Here is a 20,152-nt window from a genome sequence, read left to right on the forward strand (position 1 = left end):
GTACAGTAAATTTGGTTGAAATACAATTTTGCAACTGTTTTTCATAGAAACTGCTTTTCTGTTTTTAAAAAATCTGAAATTAAGATTGGAGAGAAGTAGTTTCAGCATGTGAATAGCAGGTGGTCCTCCTCAAGATAATGCATACCAAAATAGGTGAATAAATTTTGTTTTTATATTTTTGCTTGTGATTAATTTTTTTTTATCTGTTCTTCAAATATTGAGTTCCATTCAGATTTTCATGTTGTTCCATGACTACGGTTTTCTCAGATACTAGTGCATAAGAGAATCCTTACACAGTCTTATTTTAAACCAAATACACCTTGAAATAATCATTTGGCTAAAGGTACATAGAAGGCAGTATATAGACACACTATTCACCATTCATTGTTTTCACAGGGCAGGGAAATATTTTCAGGCTTTTGCATAGAAGATGTTTCTCACATTAAATAATTTAAATAAATAATTTAAATGCAAATAATCTAAGAGATGTTTCTAAGATCAGCGAATAGCTCTCAGTTTAGCTATACTGGTCATTTAAGTCCCTCAGTTGAATAACTGTTTTCTGATCTTTTCCTTTTATTGCATTAAATGAAATATCTGTTAAAGCAAAACTTATCAGCACAGCATCACGAGGAGTACCTGAGTATCTCTGAGACATGTCTAAGTTTCTTTTGGGTAATAAAAGATACAATCAAGTGTAGCATGACATAACTTGGTCTTTGAAAATGCATTTAATGAGAGGAGGTGAGGGCCATGCATTACTAACTTTCTTTGGGGCAGTGTAGTCACTGAGGGTGAAATTACGTTTCAAGTAAATTTAAGTGCTATTGCACAGGTTTTTCACTGGTTCTCTTCACTTCAGTGATTTTTCCCTCAGAACAAAACTTGTAGAAATAACCAGTGATGTGGTCCCTTCTGCTGCAGTCGGTAATCCTTTCTCCTGACTTGATACAAGATCTTTTAAGTAATTAGTTCTCTGCCTTGTTAGGACTTTCCCTAAAATATTTCTTGAGCAGAAGCTACTGATGCACAATAGCAGCGATACCCTGCTGAATAAATGAGAAACCAAAAATGCTTGTTTTGTGTATCCCATATTAAAGCTGTATTCCCTTTCGCTATCTAGTAAGGTTTCTGATCCTAAAGGGAAAGATTTTCCCCAATGCTGCTTCATTGCAGAGTTGGATTAGCTTGAAAAGTAAAATAAGTATGTTCCACAGCCATGGAAAATGGTTTCTGCCTCCAGTGAATTAGAATTACTGTTACACTGGGCAAGAAAAATAGCGTTTTAATGACGTGTCCACCCTCAAGCACTTTTTCAAGAGAAGATACCTGTGAATCTTTGCCAAATACTTACATAGTTCAGCTGGGTTTATGTTGAATTACTTGTCTGGGTGAAGAAGCTGCTATCTGCTACCTTTGGCAATTCAAACCTTTGTAGAAGCCTGATTTATAGCTCCCCAGGGGAGCAGGTCTCAGTTTTCACTAGTTTCTATTTCAGAGACAGTGTAACCTAAATAATTCTGTTCTTAAATTAGTGGGAAAAGTAATTCTGCAGACAAAGCTGTGACAGCAATTTTTTTACCCACAAATTCCCTCAAAATGAATCAGGGTAGTTCTCATAACTGTATGGTATCTTTTCAGTTAAATATATCATTATTTCAGTTTTAATTTTAATTGTCTTTGCTAGTGGCAGAATTTATTTCAGTTGATTTAATTAGATTATTATATTGCTATTTTAGATATTATTCAGCATCTTATTAAATCATCTTACAGATATTAATTATACCCCAGAAGAGCACTGTAATGTACAACCAGGGATGATTTAGCCCTCAAGGGGCAGGAATTCCAGAATTTCTTTGATATAGAATAAAGACTCTCACTCAGTTTGGATTTAGAATTCTGGAAATATTCAGCTCAAAGTTTTTATTCACTTGTGAAAACCAAGTGCAGTAGGGTGACTGAAAGGCTGGGCCTTGAACTCAGAGTCCAGATATAAAATGTTAGCACAAGTATCTTCCCACACTGGCCTTTTTCATCTCCACAGGTGTTTTTTTGTACCTTACCACCTATGTAGCATTAGAAGGAAACGAGAATTAATTTTCACACTGTCTGGGAACCACTAGTGTCAAACTGCCATCAAAAGAAATTAGGAACTAATTCAAATAACAACCAGGTGAGCAGAAATTATCTGAAGAAGCCCAACCCATATCTTTTTTCTACAGACCTCTGATCAGATCTTGGTTTATTGTTTTCCTCATTACTTCAGGCGTGTTACTTTATTTCTGAAAAGCAGGTTCTGACTGTGTTGGCATTCACTGAATCAGGGGGTGTAACAAACCACTGCCATAGATACTTGCAGTGTAATAATCTTCTTGGTTATTATTTTTTAATAGCCGTGCTCAAAATTGTCATCTAGTACTGGTTAGGACTTTTTGAATAAAGTAACCTGGTAAACTCTACAGCTTTGTCTTCCTATTTACTACCTTGTCCTGCACTACAAGGCTTTCCTGAGTTTTAATTCCGGAATCAGAGTAATCTGTGACTCTTAGAATGCCAAACTTAAGGAAGCATAATATGGCTTCATGTGATAAATAGTATAGGTGAGCCTTCTGTCTAATTTGATGAATTATAAAATGGCATCTTGCTTTAGAAATCCTCACCAATCTTATGTCTTTGTCATGTCGAAGGTAGAGATCAAGCACTGAGAGAACAAATGAACCTGGTGCTAGAGTTAGGGATGTTTGAGAGCCCCTGGTTTATTCTGACTGAATGTTCCCTCTCCCCCCTCCCTCAGCTGACAAAGTAGTCACTGCACAATGTGAGTCAGACCTGCCAACACTTACATTTTGTGTTCTGCTGTCTCTGCTTTCTCTGTGTCAGTGTTTTTGGATTGTTAACTTTTGTTGAGCTGCTTTTGCACTTCAATGAACATTTATTTTCTTGCTACCTACTCTATATGGATGTGAAACACCATGGCATTGACACTGTTGAATCTAAATGTTGTTCTGGAAATGTGGAGCTGACCTGAATATTAAGGAAAACTCCTGAGCTAAAGCTGGAAGTGGTTTGAAGAACAGCTTACGTGTGGTGTACAGGGCTTAGCTGGTCATTTATGCCAGCAATGGACTGGTACAGCATTATGCTGCTGCTTGGGCTGTTAATACTCTCTTACAGTCAGAGTTTGTCACAACCTCTATTTGTCAGAATATGTAATTGAGAATTTCTGAGGAAATATTTTCAAATAAATGTTACAGCATTTTATTGTAAGTTGGAAGACTTACAATAAAGCGACTTTCTGTCACAAACAGAATAACTTTCTGACTTCTTTTTACTATTACCTAGTTCCTGTTGCAAGTGAAACAACCATGTTGCAGACATAAAAATTTCTTCCATTTAAAAAACTCCTTCAGCATGAAATCAGTGTTTCAGAAACCCTTGCACAGACCTGACTGCCCATGTAAGTGTACTAATTGTATAGGTAGCAAAGGTTAATGTCCTTCAGAGTCAATAAAACAACTTACTCTAGGTCCAGATTTCAGATCTGAAAAAAGGTTGGAGGAAAAAAATGAACAGGAATAACAAACTTGTGAATAAATTCTGAATTCAGTAAATTCTCTTTAGGCAATATATACAGGGAATTGTACTTACTGGTCTACTTTGTAGACCACTGCTTTTTTATTTTATTAAAACTCTAGTAATTTATATCTGAAGATGGGACGCTGTGTAACAAAGTTTTGAAAATCTGTAGTATCAGAGCCAAGAATTATTCTGTAACTCTTTTACAATTGGTAGAATTCTTCTGTCAAACAGCCAGGATTTTACTTTCTATGTAAGAGTTGTAACACTGTCACACTCCAAGTACTTCAAGCTTAAAGAATGGGGTTTTTTTTCTTTTTGTAAGAGGTTTATACAAAGAAAATATGTAGTTCTTCATAGTTTGACTGACAGTAACTCAGAATTATTTTAATATCTGGCTGTAAGAAATGGTCTGTTCCCTGTTCAAGGTCTCAGCAAAGACTGCTTAATAACCAAATCCACAGGCATGCAGACTACCTTGGGATTTGGACATAAATGTATGTTCCTTTTCCTGAGAGGCACATGTTGATTGGAGCTGTGTTGTGGAAGCAACTTAATCAGGACTGTAGTTACTAGATAGAAATCCTGTGCCACTTGGTCAAACTCAACTGATGTCAAACAATAATTCTACCCTGCTGTTACAGGGAGAGTTACAGGAGACCCAGCAGAGAGGATACCTCCCCAGAGGAAAAATATGGCATTGATATCAGAACAGAGAGAAATGTTTGCACTATGTGTACCTATGTGTGTGTGTTCCATTAGAGATGTAATTACATGTTTTACTAGGGGTTCTGCTCAGGAACATGTGTTTTATGGTACTTATAAATTATTTGTTAGCTGTTTCTAAAATAAGTTATTCTGCTGCTTATTCAAGTGTTCTCTTCACTGCTCAAACAAGGGATCATTGCGCTATATCACAATATTTTCATTTCTTCAGCTGTGTGTAACCTTCTGCAACATTTAATTCCTTTTCCATTGCCACACAATCATCACTTCAGCAATTGCATTTGTTCTTCTTGGGTGTTTATACATATTACTCATCTATATTCAAGAAAATCTTCAAATATCCTCACATATTTTCAAATCATTTGGGGATGTCTGTCTAGAAGCTGTCCTCCCTCCATTCCCCAAAAGAGGAATGCAGAGGAGATGATGCTGAATTTAACTTAAAATGAATTCCCATATTTCTTTCAACAAATAAAGGCACTGACATTATTTTATATCAACTTCCAGCATCTTAGCTAGGATCCAGCTTACTTTACAAATGAATTTCAGCTGGATTGCTTTTAATCTGAGATCTCTGGAAGGAGGGGAGAGTTAAATCCTCTGATATTCTGTGCAGACTCTCCTCATGTTGTCTGAGGCCCATTCCATGCAGTACCAGTGTGAAATTACTTTTACTGATTTTCCTAGCTTTCTCTATCAAAACACAACTATACAATAAAATGCTCAGGAAAAAGATAAGTAAAAAAATCTTTCCAGTTTTATGGTGAATATTGGCCATATTCCTGACAGCAATTCCTGTGGACTAATTTTTTTCACAGTATTTCCTGAGAGCAATCACTCTCTATAATATATTATGGGGTTATGGGGTTTTTTTAGTCAGTGCAGAGGTTGCAAATGTCATAACTAAAATATTGATTAGCATCTGAATATTATAACAAGTACACTGTTTTAGTAAGTACAATCCAGTTTCATCAAACAGATTAGCTTGGAACATTAGCCAACACCTAGTATTTGAGAGTTCATGTCTTCCTCCACAATTATTATTTTTCCAAAATTTTGACAGATATAAAAAGTTTAGTCACATAGAAGGAAACTTGAAGTGCCTATGCCCAAACTGTTTATGTTTGCCATTATTTGCACCCACTTCATTGTGCTGTATTTTTTTTGCTGTTAAATGAGTGGATGATTTGAAGATTTATAATGGAATTAATTATATGCAATTAATTTGCTGAAGTCCAGGAACCCCACAAAATTTATGCCTCTTTAGGATTTATTATACTTGATAAGACATTGGAAATGAGCTTGTGTTAGTTGTCAGGTTCTTAAATATATATGCTTGACTTCACAAAACGATTAATGTTTCTGATTATCTGTAGCAGTGGTCCCATGTGTAAAGTTCAGAGTACTTGTGTAAACACTGAGTGATTTTACACACATGGGAATTTGTTCAACACTTTTAATTCTATCATGCCATAAAGAATTTTCTCTAATTAAGGAATAGATAATATTTGCTTCCTAATAAAGGTAATCATGGCTCTGCTGTGACTGTTACAGCACAAAAAAACCCCTGAAACCAAACCAAAAATCCCCAAAACAACAACAAACTCCAAAAAATCATTTGGAAATTTTCCATCTGTGTTTTTTGAGAGATAGAAATACCAGTTTTCCAGCTTGTCTCCAGTCCAGATTCTAAGACTGCAGAACCAGTGGGATGGTCTTTCAGAGCAACTATTGAAAATCTTCTTCTGAATATTAAGCGCTATCTTTCACAAAGAAAATGTTGAAGTGCCCCTCCTAAGATGGTTTTGAGAATCAATTGAATTACACAACATGGCAGCTGTGAAGAAACAGTATTTTAGACTGCTTTGGAAAGCATGGTACTAACTTGGATTCCTGGTCCAAAATTTGTAGTTGCCTTTCCATTTTTATTCCAAAGTCAGGCAATTGTTTGTTATTTAGCTGACAAGGACAGATCTGAGGTAAATCGCTTAACCGGTGAACTGTTTTCACACAGAAGTAAAGCAAGAGATTGAGAAGGATTTGGAAAAATTGTTATAATCTCACTCTGAATGAAGTGGGAATCTCTGAAACCAGGAAAATACAGTTTGTTAAGCAAAACATCACAGGAACTCATCACCAAATAGCCTAAGTAACCCAAAGACAGATCTAGTATAATGTTTAAGATTTTGAAGTCAAAAGTAATTTTTCTCATCCAACAGTTTGGAAGTGAAATTTTGTGAATAGTAAGGAAACATCAGTCATCTTTTCTCAGCTAAAATAATTTTATCAGAATCCTCATTGATGTGGCTTAGCCATTATGTACTATTCCAGTATCTCAGAATATTCTGCACACATAAAACTATTAAATGTCTAATTGTGCAGGCATTGCCATTGTAGATTAAGACAATATGATTATCCTTTACCATACGTTCATATCTTTAAGTTTTAGTCATAATGATAGCTATATTTGATCACTTGGAATCTAATAACAGCAAGAAAGATAATTCCAACAACCTTAAAGGTAGTTAATTGACTGCTAAGAAACATTTTACAGACTTATACAAGTTTAGTCAACCAAGAATTGAACACAATTAATAGTGCACTGTGTTTTATTATCTTCAGGCTTGAATCAATTATTAAAACAAAAGGTAAGCTGCAATTCCCATTCTTTAAAGTGCTGGTTTTCTTATAGCTCCAGCCCAGCAAAGATTTAGGTTTAAATTTGAAGAGAATAAAAAGATGTAAGTGGCTCTGAATAGGAAATCCAAACCTTGAATATTTTCCTGTTCAAAGCTGCAGAAACTTGAACTCCCAGTTCTGTCCATGATTACTTTGCTCCTAGGGTACATCTGTGCTCCTGGCTCACCAGAGCTTCAGCAGTTCCAGGTATAAGCAAATGATTTTTTAAATCCTGCTTATGCCCAAGTGGAATGTAGAGACTAGACAGGTTATCATTGCTATCTCATAGGAGGTCTAGAAAATGGACAAATCCTGTGCTATTCTCATACATGTTAAGTGTGTGTGTATTATTTTTGCTAAAATGTCATTGCAGCTCATTTTATTTTAAAAGAAATACTCATTTTATATAAAGTCTTTGTGATTAGAGTATGTAAACTGTGGTGTGCCAGATTCAAATCCCTGCATCTCCCATCTTTGATTAGTGTGCTAAAAATACGAGCTCAGGTGGGTTTATGCCACCCTGAGATATTAAATGGGAGATTTGTAGATCCAGGGGGAGTGCAAAGTAGCACACTGACTAGGATGCCTTTCTAGTGAGGAAAGCTCTTAAGACCCTGCTCTCTGTACCAAGCTCTGGCTCTGTGTTTTGTATTTAACAGCCAGTGAATGACAAATAACTTGGCCCTTTATGTAACTTTATGAGTTATTGTATGTTTGCATGTACGCACACACAAATGCATTATGTGAAAAACCCTACTCTGCTGAAATTATTGGCCACATACAGCTTCAACAGAATGATGATGTGAATCTCTTACTGCACCTTTTTGCATGATTTACAAGTTGTGAGCAATATATGTTATGCATCTTTTTAATTTACTACATTGGTTTTCTATTGTAAGGAAAATAATATGTTTTTCTAGGCTGAAATCCATTGTTTGGTAAAGAGTACTACTGGCAATTAGACGAAATGTCTCAGCACCAGCTTAACAATTTCGGTTAGAAATTTATCCATTGTGAATTACTCAGAAAGGATCTGAAATTTAACTCTGACAATAATTAATATTGTGTGCTAATATGAGATTTAAAATCTCTAATTCCACAGGAAAAAAAAAAAGCCTCTGAGAACATTTCAATAAATACTTTCTGTCTTGCGAGATAGAGGACCAATGAAGCAGCTTGGATTTCCTGTGAATTTACGGCTTGATTGATGCAGGGTTTTGTAGATGTTAACCTAAAACATGTAAATGTTGAAGAAGCATTGGGAATCAGCTCCCAGATCCATCAGCATCCAACTTCTTTCTTTGATTTCTTTAAAAATAATTTTAAGTAAATATTCTTATGCCATTCTGCATCTCTAAGACAGGAATAATAAATTCTTTCCCTTTGAAAAAATATTTTGAGACATGTTAGTAAAAAGTGCTATGTAAGTGCTTTTCATTATTATTGTAATTTTAGAGATCATGAATGGCATCCTACAAAATAACTCAGTGTTACATGGAATACTAAGTATTTTCTAACTTTTTGAGTTTGAATTGCTGTTCAGTTTCTAAGCCTAGACTGATTCTTTGTTTGAAACCTCTTTTGAAATAATTTCCACCTGTTTAAGCAATTTTGATTTTGCTGCAGACACGGCACAATAGTTGCATTATAGGGAGTTAGACTACTTGTCAAATGCAAACCCCAGACTTTCATCTCCTTACAACTTTGTGCTAATGCTGTTCAACTACCCATCAGTTAGATGACTTCCTGTCACACAAATGGCAGTTGACAAATCTGCCTATCAGTTCTATTTCTACAAATTTCCAAGTTTAAGGAACCAGGTTCAGTTTTAGGCATTATTTTAAGAGAGTAAATTATTTAATGAAATAAAAAAAGAAGAGTTTTTGGGTCCCACACTTTTATTTTCATTGCTTGAATAGCAGTTCAGAAGTTCTCTGACACAGTGTTGGCTGAAACCCTCCTGAGCTGTAACATCACATATTGTGAACATCAGCAAGAGCAAGCTTTTCCCATAAAGACATGAAAAACATTTGGGAATGTGCTACACAGAAGTGTCACTACTCCAGATTTTGGGTGCTTACTCCACCAGCTCCATAAAGGAGAATTATTCTCATTGCAGAAATATCTCCGCTGCTCATTTCTCCTTAGGCTGGACTGATTGCACTCACTAAATGTGTATGCAGTCCTATTGTAATACTGAGACCGAAATTAAAACCTTGTATTGGTTCTGCAATACTCAGATGAATTGCACTGTGAGATAAACTTTTATGTGTTCTCAAACATTTTGTAATTCTGAAGGGAAGCATTCCAGAAAAACATGCTTTTGCCTGTTTTCCAATGATAGCTATGTCTTAATCAGATTTAGGTTTGACACCTTTGGAAAGTAGATCAAAAGCAAGCTGAATGCTTAGACTTAAACAGAAAAACAAGAGGTTATGACATAGTTTTTCATTAAGAACATTCATTGGCAATTAAATTTTGTGCACACGGATTTAATTATGAAATCCTTAGTGCATGTAATGAACAAGCTTTAGTCACATTAAGGATGAACTGTCCTCAAAAAAAAAAAATCAATCTCTGTAAAAAGCATTGTTATATTTAAAAGAAATGCAAAATAGTCAAAGGATTTAAATCTGCTATTAAAAGAAACAATGAAAATGTTCATAATCACAGTTTTGTACATTCAAATGTCCATCAAAAGCAAAAAAGAATATTTAAATCTGTGGTAGTTTGACTGGCAATTTTATCTGCTGTTATTGCACTGGATTCATAATATGTAACATGGTATTTTGATTATGTGTTTTTTTTTTTTTTTAATCCAAAGATGACTGAAACCTTCCTTTCTGGCACTTAAGGGGAAGAAAGAGAGATTTAATATCTGCAAATGGATCTGTAGTATCTAGTTGAAAAACAGAGGACATAGATCAAAAACTTGTCATTATTATTTTATAAACAACACTAATAGACTCCATAATAGAAATAAAAAATTCCATTTTGGTTATGTTTTAAGCAACATTGCTATCTCTTTACTCTGCAAACATTTTTGTAATGCAGCAAAAATACTTGTTTTGAAAACAGAGATAAATTCAACAGGAACTTAACTCTTTTAATGTCCTTGTTATTTATTCTTTCTAGGGGTAAGAATATTGGACATGACATAGATTTTTTGATCACCAATCCAGGACCAAGAGAGGATGATGAACTTCTGCATAAAGTTATTGACTTATGGAAAAAGCAGGTATGAACTAAAGAGCACTTGGCCAAAAGAGACATGTTCTGACTCCACTGAATTAAGCCTATGTACCTCTTAAAGAATGTCATGCTCCTTTTTACAGCTGACTGCAATACTTTGGAGAAGGATTGGTTCTATTTGGTTACTAACCAATATGATCTAGGTCCATTCTCTAGCTCCAAATGTTAAAGCTGAAGGTTATGGCAGAAGTGCACATGCAATCTGTAATATCTTACCCTAAGAATATGCAGCTAGTCAAAGGTGAGAAATCAAGCTAGGTAGAGTTTTGAGTATCAGAGAAAATTGTTCTTATACTTTGAAGAAATTGTCTCTTTGTTTAATTTCTCCTTGAGGTGGGAGTAGGTTTTCCTGGGGAAGCTGCTCCAGGGAGATCCAGCTTTAAGCATAGTGGGCTTGGATGACCTCAGAGTGTGAGGTGAGCAAATCTGAAAGCTTAGGCACCAAAGCTCTGTAATTCTGACTTTCTTTCACTCCATTAATTAGCAATTGTCCCAGCTTCCATTGAAATACTGAAAAATTGACATAGTTTTCCGTGAGGTCTGTGGAAGAATGGACACATCTTCAAGGTCCCTTCCAACCCAAACTGCTAGATGATAGTGTCATTTCATAGAGGAATCACTCATCTAAGAGATGGATTTTTGTTTTCTTTTTTCTATTCAGCTACTCAGTTTCCAACAGCTTTAAAGTTGGAAGTGTCTCAGTTATAACAGACGCAGGTAGCTAAAATATTCCTGGGTGAGAAAAATATAGTATGTTGGAAAAATATAAACTTTTGGTTTTCTAGCCAGCTGAGATATTTTTCAACATTTACTACCAACACTGTTCAAAGAAATGGAGTACATTTCAACAAGTAAAAGGCCAGCACCCTGAGGTGAATCCTCAAGTGCCTCACTGCTAAGGCAAGTCAGCTTTCAGTGCTGGCAGGGTGCAGAGAATGTTTTTGAATTTATTCTTGAGCTGCGTACTTTAATTAACATATAATGGATTAACATATGAGAGGTTCGAAACCTCCAACCACACAAAAGCTTATGTGACTGAATGAAGTTACTTGTTTCAAGGTGGTCAAAGTCTTGCAGCTGGCTTTAATGGAAGGGCCTCAAAATTGTTTTTTCCAGGTAAAATGCAACATTAGCTGAATTCCTCTTCTTCCAATTGATTTTTGAAGTGTTATCAGACTGCTACTAATTTTTTAGATTTTTCTCATTTCTCTGTGGAAGCTGTATGCGTTGGAGTAGATTGATAGCATTTACCATCTAGATTACTCAAAAACAATGAAGCAATGGCAATTAGTGAGTGCTGAGGAAATTATCTATTTTTATAATTTTATTATTAATGTATAGGTTCCTTCATGGTTATTATATTCCCTTTACTATGAGAAAAGTTGTTTTTCTTCTTAGAAGGTGTCTTTTTCCCTTCTTACACTCACTTGAATCTCTAGGAAAACATGTATGGGTCCTCCCAAAATATGATTACTGTAATAGAACAGAAGGGAAAGGGAAGAACAAACCAAGGCTAGAACCTGCCCTGAGTTCAGCCTTTCATTTCTTCTTTCCCACTTACATTACTGAGAAAAATGGCTGTGATCTGACAAGTACCATTTTTTTTTTTCCAGTTTACTTTGAGCTGCTTTCATTAAAAGGAATTGAAAGGAAAGAAATTGAAAATTATTTGTTCTTACTGATTTTCTTGTTAGGGAGGCTATGTGGCAGAGAGGAGCGTGGGCAGAGTAGGGGAGGTCAAGGGTGTCCAAGAGTTTGATAGAAAGATTAGGATTCCTCTAGGAATCCCAGCATGAAGAACATGTCAGAAGCACAACGGGCGTAGAAACCAAACCCAGAGGAGCTGGGTATGGTTTAAAGCTATGGAAAATGATTTCATGTGTTCTGTTTGTCCTCCAGATTTTTCATGGTTTATACTACTAGTTACACTACCTCTCTACAGTAAAAGCCTCTATACAGGCTTTTACTGTCACTACTGAAAAACAAGGTGCCAGCAAAATCAAAATGTAAAAAAGAGAAAATTTATACACCTCTGGCCTTTTTATTATCTCTGATTTCTAAGGGAGAGGGCAGGAAAGAAAAAACCAAACCAACAAATAAAGCACTTTTTAACTTTTTGCAGTAATCTGCTTCACAGCTTGCCACTTTTGTGCTGCTGCTTCTAAGCCAAATTAATCGATGTACATCATGGAGGTCATGATGTTGACTTTCTTTTGGCAGCTCTGAGTGAAGGATTCCACAATGTTTAACTTTGAAATTATGGACCACATCTTTAAATAGTTTTAAGAGCCCTTTACTTATCTGAAATGTTTAGTGTTACAGGATCCTTCCACTGAAAGCTGCTGAAAATGAAGTGGCTAAATCAGCACCATCATGCTCTTTGATACAGCATCACCGGGGATAAATGGAGCTGAGGAACAGAGAGCACAAAGTCTTCAAAGCAGAGTGGCAAAATGGAAAAGCTGTGATGCAGTACACAGGTTATGGTCTTAATGGTTGCAAAAAGCCTCATAAAGAAAGTAAGAAATTACTTTTGTGGGTTAGAGCTTGAAAGTCTGTGGGCAAACAGGCTGAGCCATCTGTGTTGATGTAGCTTCATTCGCATACTGTGAAAAATGCTTTCATTTTTTGCTGAAAACCTATATAGCTGTATTTAGCCCTGCTCCTGTTATATACATACTTTCAACAATGGAAGAGGTACTGTTACGACAGGCACTCCTGCACTCTTCAGTTTTTCCCTTTGTATTGGTGTAAGTACAATGTTGTGTTTTTCTTTTGGCTTTAGGAAAATGAATAATGGGGACACCTGCCTGTGCTTACCTATTTTAATATATTACTGGCCTGATTTAAACTCTAGTATTCACCCTTGATGAGGTGATCAGGAAGGGGAAGGCTTGATGTGCCATTGAAGAGGATGGTGAGGAGCAAGAAATATTTCTTCTTTTGCTGGAAACAGGATTCACAGGAAAGCCACGCATTCATAAGTGACAGCTGGATTTTGCCAGCAACAAAGCCTGTTTCTAAGACAAGACACAGAAATGATTAAGAAGCCAGAGGAAAGAACCTTTTGTTTCAGATGAAAGAGTGTGTAAGGATGCAGAGCTCCTTAGTGAACATGTATTGTCTCAACTTTCTTTGCATTGCATTATGAATTTTTTGTTTGATTCTGAATCAGACTAGGGAATTCTTACCTAAAATAGACTATTGCAAGGTGGTTAGAGCCCTGAAAGTGAGAGATCTTGGTTTAAATTTCTGTAGAGGGAGTATAGGGCTGAATCTGATTATCCTGTTTGTGAGGTTTATTGTATAATGTAGGCAGAAGTGTTCCATTTCCTGCTATGTTCTAAGTGAAGATCCAGGCAACAATGGCATTTCTCAAGATGTCTGATCTTTCTGGTGTGTACTGTATAGCTGTATGTGGGTGAGTAGGTACATGTAAGTTCCTGTCTGTCTGTCTCTTTATCTTGCTCAGCAGTGCAAATTATCGTGGCATGGAGAGGTGAACACCTTCATTTGATTCCGGCGCTGATCTGTCCATTGTTATCAAAGGCAGGCTGCCCCAGACAGGCTCAGAAATAGATCATTCCAGCACACAGGGAACTTCAAGATGAAAAAGGACCAAGGCAGCTGTGATTAATGCAGCAGCTGCCAAGTTTTGCATTGCTGATCAAACCTTTGATGCCATTTTCTAATGACTTCTTATCCTAAAAGGCCTGACTTCTCCCAGCCATCAGTTTCTTTAGTTATTCTACTTTATAGAATTCCATCTACCTCTTCTAGGTTGAGATTTTTCCAAATTAACATGCTACATACTCTTTTGGGTTAGATATAGAAATTCCACTGGGAAAAAAAAATAGAAATCCAGTTTCACTTTATTAAACTATCTCAGAAGGAAATTTAGAGCAATAACATACAAATTCCAGAGGAACATATAGGATTACATTTTCAGATGATATAAAATGATCCTACTTAGCTTTAACAGAATTAATCCAGCTAGCAACAATTATGAATAATGACAGCATGTAACACTAAATATAGAATAGGATTCTATATTTAGTTCATTTAATTAAAAATGACTGACAATGCTAGTGACCATATTTGATTGATTTTTCAGTGATTGATTTCATATTTTTCTGAAAAGCCATACTTTTCCTCAGTTTGAACACGGATTTATTCCAGTGTCAATGCTACTGATGTGCCAGCTCTCAGCATATTGAAGTACAAGTGTGCAGTCATTCTAAAAATGGAAAATTGTTGAGGTTTTAACATAACTGTCCTAAAAAACACATTTAGTTTTGATGGTGGTGTAAATTTGTGAAATTAAAATGCCTACACTTTAAAACTTGACTTTGTAAACAAGACCTACAACCCTTTATGGTATAAGGATCAATCTGAAATGTGCAGAGAACTGCAAATTCCCTGACAGAGAATAATGAGAAAGCTGCAGCTCTGCAACTAGCAGTGGCCAGAGCTTCACACAATCTTCATAGCTGACTGCCCCTTCAGGCAATGCTTTTTCCAAAAGTATCTAAGTGCCATTTCACCTTTACTTTATGGGGCGATGGTGATGTTCACTATCTAATTATACGAGGTTAATTGGAAACATTATCCCAATGCATATGACCTAGGTTTTGGCTCCTATTTAATGGTGACTTCTGGTATATAATATGTAGTGTCCCAAATCTCCAAGAGCACCAAGAAAAATGAAGCAAAAGATGAGAAAGTATTCCTAAGTAGCTTACAGATTTTTATAGAAAATGGGAAGAATATTGGTGCTTAATCAGTGTGAAGTCATCAATTTATGGTCAATGATTAATGATATTCAGATTATTAATATTAAAAGCAAAAAAATTAACCTGAAGGGAGGATAGTTTCATCCAAAAAGAGCAGGAAAATAAGCAGTTATGCATTAACATTCAACAGCTGTTTTGAATCTATTTTTGGAAAGACCAAGCGTCAGTGTCTCATGATGTTGGGGTAAAATTAAGAAAAAATTGCTCTTTTAAAGATAGATGTTACAGAGCACCTGCTAAATTTAAGCATTTTCACATCAGCAGACTTGGAAACTAGTAACCCAAGAGAAGAAGCTATATAAGGAGTTTTCTCATATCAGCTTATAATAAATCTTTATAATCAGGGAAAATTCCAAACAAGTGAAAGAATGCCAATTCAGATAAAATAGTTATAATTTCAAAGGCTGGTTCATTGACCCATAAAAAACCCTGCAACTGATTTCCAGTAAAATAATGGGATTGTTAATTTGGAATTATCATCAACAAAAAGCTAGAGGCTAAACATGTAATAATCCATATCAGTGTCTCTTTGTTTAAATAATATCTTGTTAAGTGGTTTTGTTACGCTTTTTTATTTGTGCCAGAATTATAGCTCTAAGTAATAGAAGTAATATTATTGCTGTAAAGTATTTTCTAAGGCATTTAGGATATTGTCATGTAAAGTTACCACACCTGCGCTAAATAAAAGAATAATCAAAATCTGTTTTTTAATACTGAGCTATTCTTCCAAAAATCAGTTCATTGTTACCTGGGACATTAAGTGGTCTTATCTAGAGATCAGAGGGAAGGGGTGTGGCCAGACTCTGATGTTATTCAATACCACTTTTTATCGTTGCCAGGGATGGGGGAAAGGGACTTTCTCTCTTCCTGGAAGAAAGGTGTTCCTTACAATGGGAGAAAGTGTGGTAGTTGAAAAGATCTGGTATTTTACATGTAAATAATTTCTTTGTCTTATACCTTTTATTATTAATATTGCTGTGCTACTGTTTATTTTCTTTGCTCAAACCACATTGCTGTTTCCAGGAAATTGTTCTTATCTCAGCCCATGATCTTTGCCTTTTGTATTTTCAGTTGGGGTGGTAGGGGGAAGCAAGAGGAGTGGTTTTAGCTGGTTTAGTAGCTGGGCTACTAAATGGGAAAATACCATTCCTAAACTACAACACTATCGTAGTTAACAAGTGACAGCTATCAAATAAAACCACTTTTAGACATTCCTAGTTCAACATCACAACTTAAAAAAGCCCCTAGTCCAGAGGAAGGAGAGCATGTAAACATTTGAGTGATTTCAAAGCAGAAACAAAAAAGTGATCCAAGGACCTAAACAAATGAGCATTCCCTCTGCAAAAGACATGGGCAGGAATCTTCCATCTCTCTGGAGACTCCAGACCCTGTCATAAGGAAATCTCATGCTACAGATAGAGTCCAAATGAAATCTTCCACTTTGGAATATGTCAGCAAGACTGTGCACTGGACTAATAATTTTTTCTAGATGTCTGCCACATGGGAACATAAAATCCTTACTCAGAAAGTTGACATTATCTCTGATGTTGACTAGAAAAAGCTTTAGGAGAAAAGGAGGGAGTGGAAGAATGTCTCTCCTTAGCACAGATTTGGCCTGGCACAGTTCCTTGTGAAATTACATTTCGCATGAATTTTTAAGACAACTGTCTAGAAACTCTGGAATGACAGTAAAACCAGTTTAGCAATTCAACATGGACAATATCTTCTCTTTAGGGCTTACTCCTTTATTGCGATATGATTGAATCAACATTTGTAAAGGAACAGCTGCCAAGCAGAAAAGTTGATGCTATGGATCATTTTCAGAAGTGTTTTGCAATTTTAAAATTATATCAGCCAAGAGTAGACAGCAGCACTTGCAACACATCAGAAAAACTGGAAATGGCAGAAGTCAAAGACTGGAAGGCAATCCGTGTGGATCTGGTCATCACCCCCTTTGAGCAATATGCATATGCTCTGTTGGGCTGGACAGGCTCCAGGGTAAGTAACCACAACAGTATGTTTTCTTAGCATTGTAAACATGTTTTTGTTGTTGCAGGACTATTCAGAGTTCATGGATTAAAAAAAAAGTATTCCTGATGTCCACACATTTCATTTCATGCTGTCATTCACCCTGATCATGGGCTGGAGCTGATGAAGTCATCACCAGCATTTATAGATGTCTCTCCAGCAGATTTAAGATCTGTTTTCCTGGAAGCTTACTGTTCAGGTTTATGGACTGGAGAGCTAGGCTTTTGGTCAGTTGTCCTTCCACATCATGATACTGTTAACAAGCAGTTTAAATGGTTGCTGAGTAGAGAGATGATTTGGAAAGCATCACACAATTTTACAGGAAATTAAACATTTGAGGGAGAGATGTTCTGAATTGGAACTTAATTTGTTTTGTAGGAAATTGAAAACTATTTGACATCTTTTGGGTTTGGATTAGATCAAATGTTTTGTTTCAGTTGCATTTTCATTGACTCTTTTAAATTGTAAAAAAATGGAAAAAAATTAAAATTAGACATTAGTTTTGAACTAGAATAGAATATATTTTGATTTATGTTTTAATAAGAAAACTTGAAATGATAACTACTTTCATAATAGACAGTACTTAGCTGGCATAATATGAAATAGTACACCATTTTCATAACAAAAAATTCTACCTAATGCAAACTCAAAACTCAAATGATTAATCTCTCTCCACACAGAATTATTTTTCAATCTGTTCTACATGCTCGCCTTCTGATGTTCATTTTTTAGGGAGTGTTTACATGGTACAATGGAGAGCTCCTGAGCCTGCTCTGAATTATCTTTTTGATGTGCTGGAAGCAGTAGTGGTGCCTTGCCACTCTGTTCTACTCAGGTTAATTGGAAGCAGAATGGCTTAGACCAGGCAAAATTCTGAAATTGATGTGTTCTCCTGCTGAGCTTATGAGTTACTTCAGTCACTTTTTTGAGATAACAAAATGTATTTATTTGGACTTTGGATTAAGTTCTGCAGACTTTGGCATCCTTTCTTATCCTGAAAGTGTTTGGCAACTTAAAAGCCCTTCTCTCAACTCTGTAGATAGGTGTCTACACTAAAAACACACAGTGTGAGGCCCTTTGGATGAGTAGGCAGTTTTCTCTGCCTCACAGAGTTCCTACTCCCTGTTGAGCTAATTCACCTACAGACTGCGTGAGCCCATCACAGGTTTACTTCTTTTTACACTGCACAACTACTCTCAGAGTAACTAACTGAAATGATGGATCATTCCCTGTCAAAACATTTCCTTTCAGATGATTGATTTTACCAGACTATATTTCTTTAATAGAGGTAATTTTTACTCCTTAGTTTATTATTTGGTTTGGTGTTAGAAGGTGCAAAGGAAAACAGGTTTGTTTGTGTATATATTTGATATTTGCTATATCTTTCACAGCAATTTGGACGTGATTTGAAGAGGTATGCTGCACATGAAAGGAAGATGATTTTGGATAACCATGCATTGTATGACAGGAGCAAGGTACTGTCTATCCTCAGAGATAAAACTAATGTTTTTATTTCTGAGTGTGCATTTCCAGTGAATTTTTTATATTCAAGTATGTAGAATATTTTAGCTTGATTATCCATTTGGTGTTTAACAGTTCCACCTTCACATGATTTTGTTTCACTAAACAGCCTGATTAAATCTGAACATGTAAGTCTGGAAACCTTTTTTTTTTTTTTTTTTTTGCAATTATGAGGTAATTCCTGAAATGTAACAAGAAGCATGAATTAGACATTTGTGTTTGATAGGAACTCTGCAGCCTTTACAAAATTTAGAGCAACCCATCTTCAAGTATTTGAAAAAGGTACTTCACTGTCCCATTTCAGAAAGAGGGATCATTTCTGTGTCCCTGACACTCTTTCAACTCGTATTGGTCTGACATTGCAAAGGAAGAGGGGATATTGAGTGGTACAGGCTCAGTTAGAAGGCTTGAGGAAGCTTTTGCAGGGTATGACACTAAGTAGGGATTAGGGATCATCCTGCTTTTAAAGCCCTGCATTCAGAAGTCTGTGTGGAATTCTGTTTAGTCAGGCTCGGAAGCCTAGGGAGTAATTGGTATAATTTCTGGTATAAAGGCTCTTGGCTGCAGTTATACTGATCTCTGCATTTATCTGGCTTCATGTCTGTATTTGTATCAGGCCATTTAAATAAGCAAAAATCAATACTGAAGATGCTTATTGATGTCATTATAGGGAAAGGCAAAAGTACCATGTCAAGATTTTACATTACTCTTTCCTATATATTCCTTATAGAATGGAGGGGGCTTTTAGCACCCCTACTTACATGCAGTATTGTCTCACTGCTTCTTTCTAAGATGCAGGAATGATCCAAGCCATCACTTCATTTCCACTGTCTCCATATGTGCTCGCCAGGTTCAGATGCTGCTACAGCATCCTCAGTTCACATGGAAACCTGGGGAAATTATTGGGCTAATTATCCCTTTAGTCAGATATCCTGCCACTAGCAATTGTCAATACTAGATGCTTCAGGAGAAAACATACAATCAATGGTAGATAAATACGCTATCGTGTGTCTAGAGAATGTTTCTTCTCAAACTCGATGTCAGTGTATTTCTGCCTGTCTTTTATATTTTGAAAGTATTCAAAATATGAACACTTTTCCTCAATATAATATTGTTGGTGTTATCTACATGCTAATATCTGCTCTATTCAATAGCTTCTTGGGTGTAACGGAAAATGGCGCTAGGGAAAACCAAAGAACTTGAAGAATGCCAGTGTTATTTTTTGTATGCAGCAAAATTTGCCTGCTTGGTGTATGAGTATGTATCATAATATTTGCTGCTTTTACTCAGAGCCCTGGGGCTTTCAGGGATGCAAAATGGACACTGTTCTTTCATGGACAACATCAATCAGTATAATTTTTTCTTGAATATGTTTAGGCTTTATAACCAACATACCATTAATTTTTTTGGGGGAAAAAATGTGAGTTTTCATGTGTTTTTGACTGGATTAGCCAGGATGATTCACAAATAAATGATGAGTTTATCTTCACAGTTTCCTCTGGGAAGCAAGATGCTCTTCTCATCCCAAATTTTCAAGTAAAGAGAGGAGGCAGAGAAAGATGTAAGGTCTTAAACAT

At 36.0% G+C, this 20,152-nt stretch overlaps 1 protein-coding gene across 6 annotated transcripts in view; it reads left to right on the plus strand.

Annotated features, from left to right (window-relative positions):
* DNTT (DNA nucleotidylexotransferase) overlaps positions 1-20,152 on the plus strand; it is a 134,269-nt gene that overhangs the window by 93,664 nt on the left and 20,453 nt on the right. For all 6 annotated transcript variants that reach the window (XM_040071201.1, XM_040071202.1, XM_040071200.1 and 3 more), the window contains 3 exons: positions 10,117-10,219; positions 16,761-17,024; positions 18,446-18,529. In XM_040071201.1, coding sequence (XP_039927135.1) covers positions 10,117-10,219; positions 16,761-17,024; positions 18,446-18,529 — 451 coding nt within the window. The remainder of the gene's footprint in view (positions 1-10,116; positions 10,220-16,760; positions 17,025-18,445; positions 18,530-20,152) is intronic.

This window comes from Hirundo rustica, chromosome 8, assembly GCF_015227805.2.
Source record: "Hirundo rustica isolate bHirRus1 chromosome 8, bHirRus1.pri.v3, whole genome shotgun sequence".
NCBI classification, from domain to species: domain Eukaryota; kingdom Metazoa; phylum Chordata; class Aves; order Passeriformes; family Hirundinidae; genus Hirundo; species Hirundo rustica.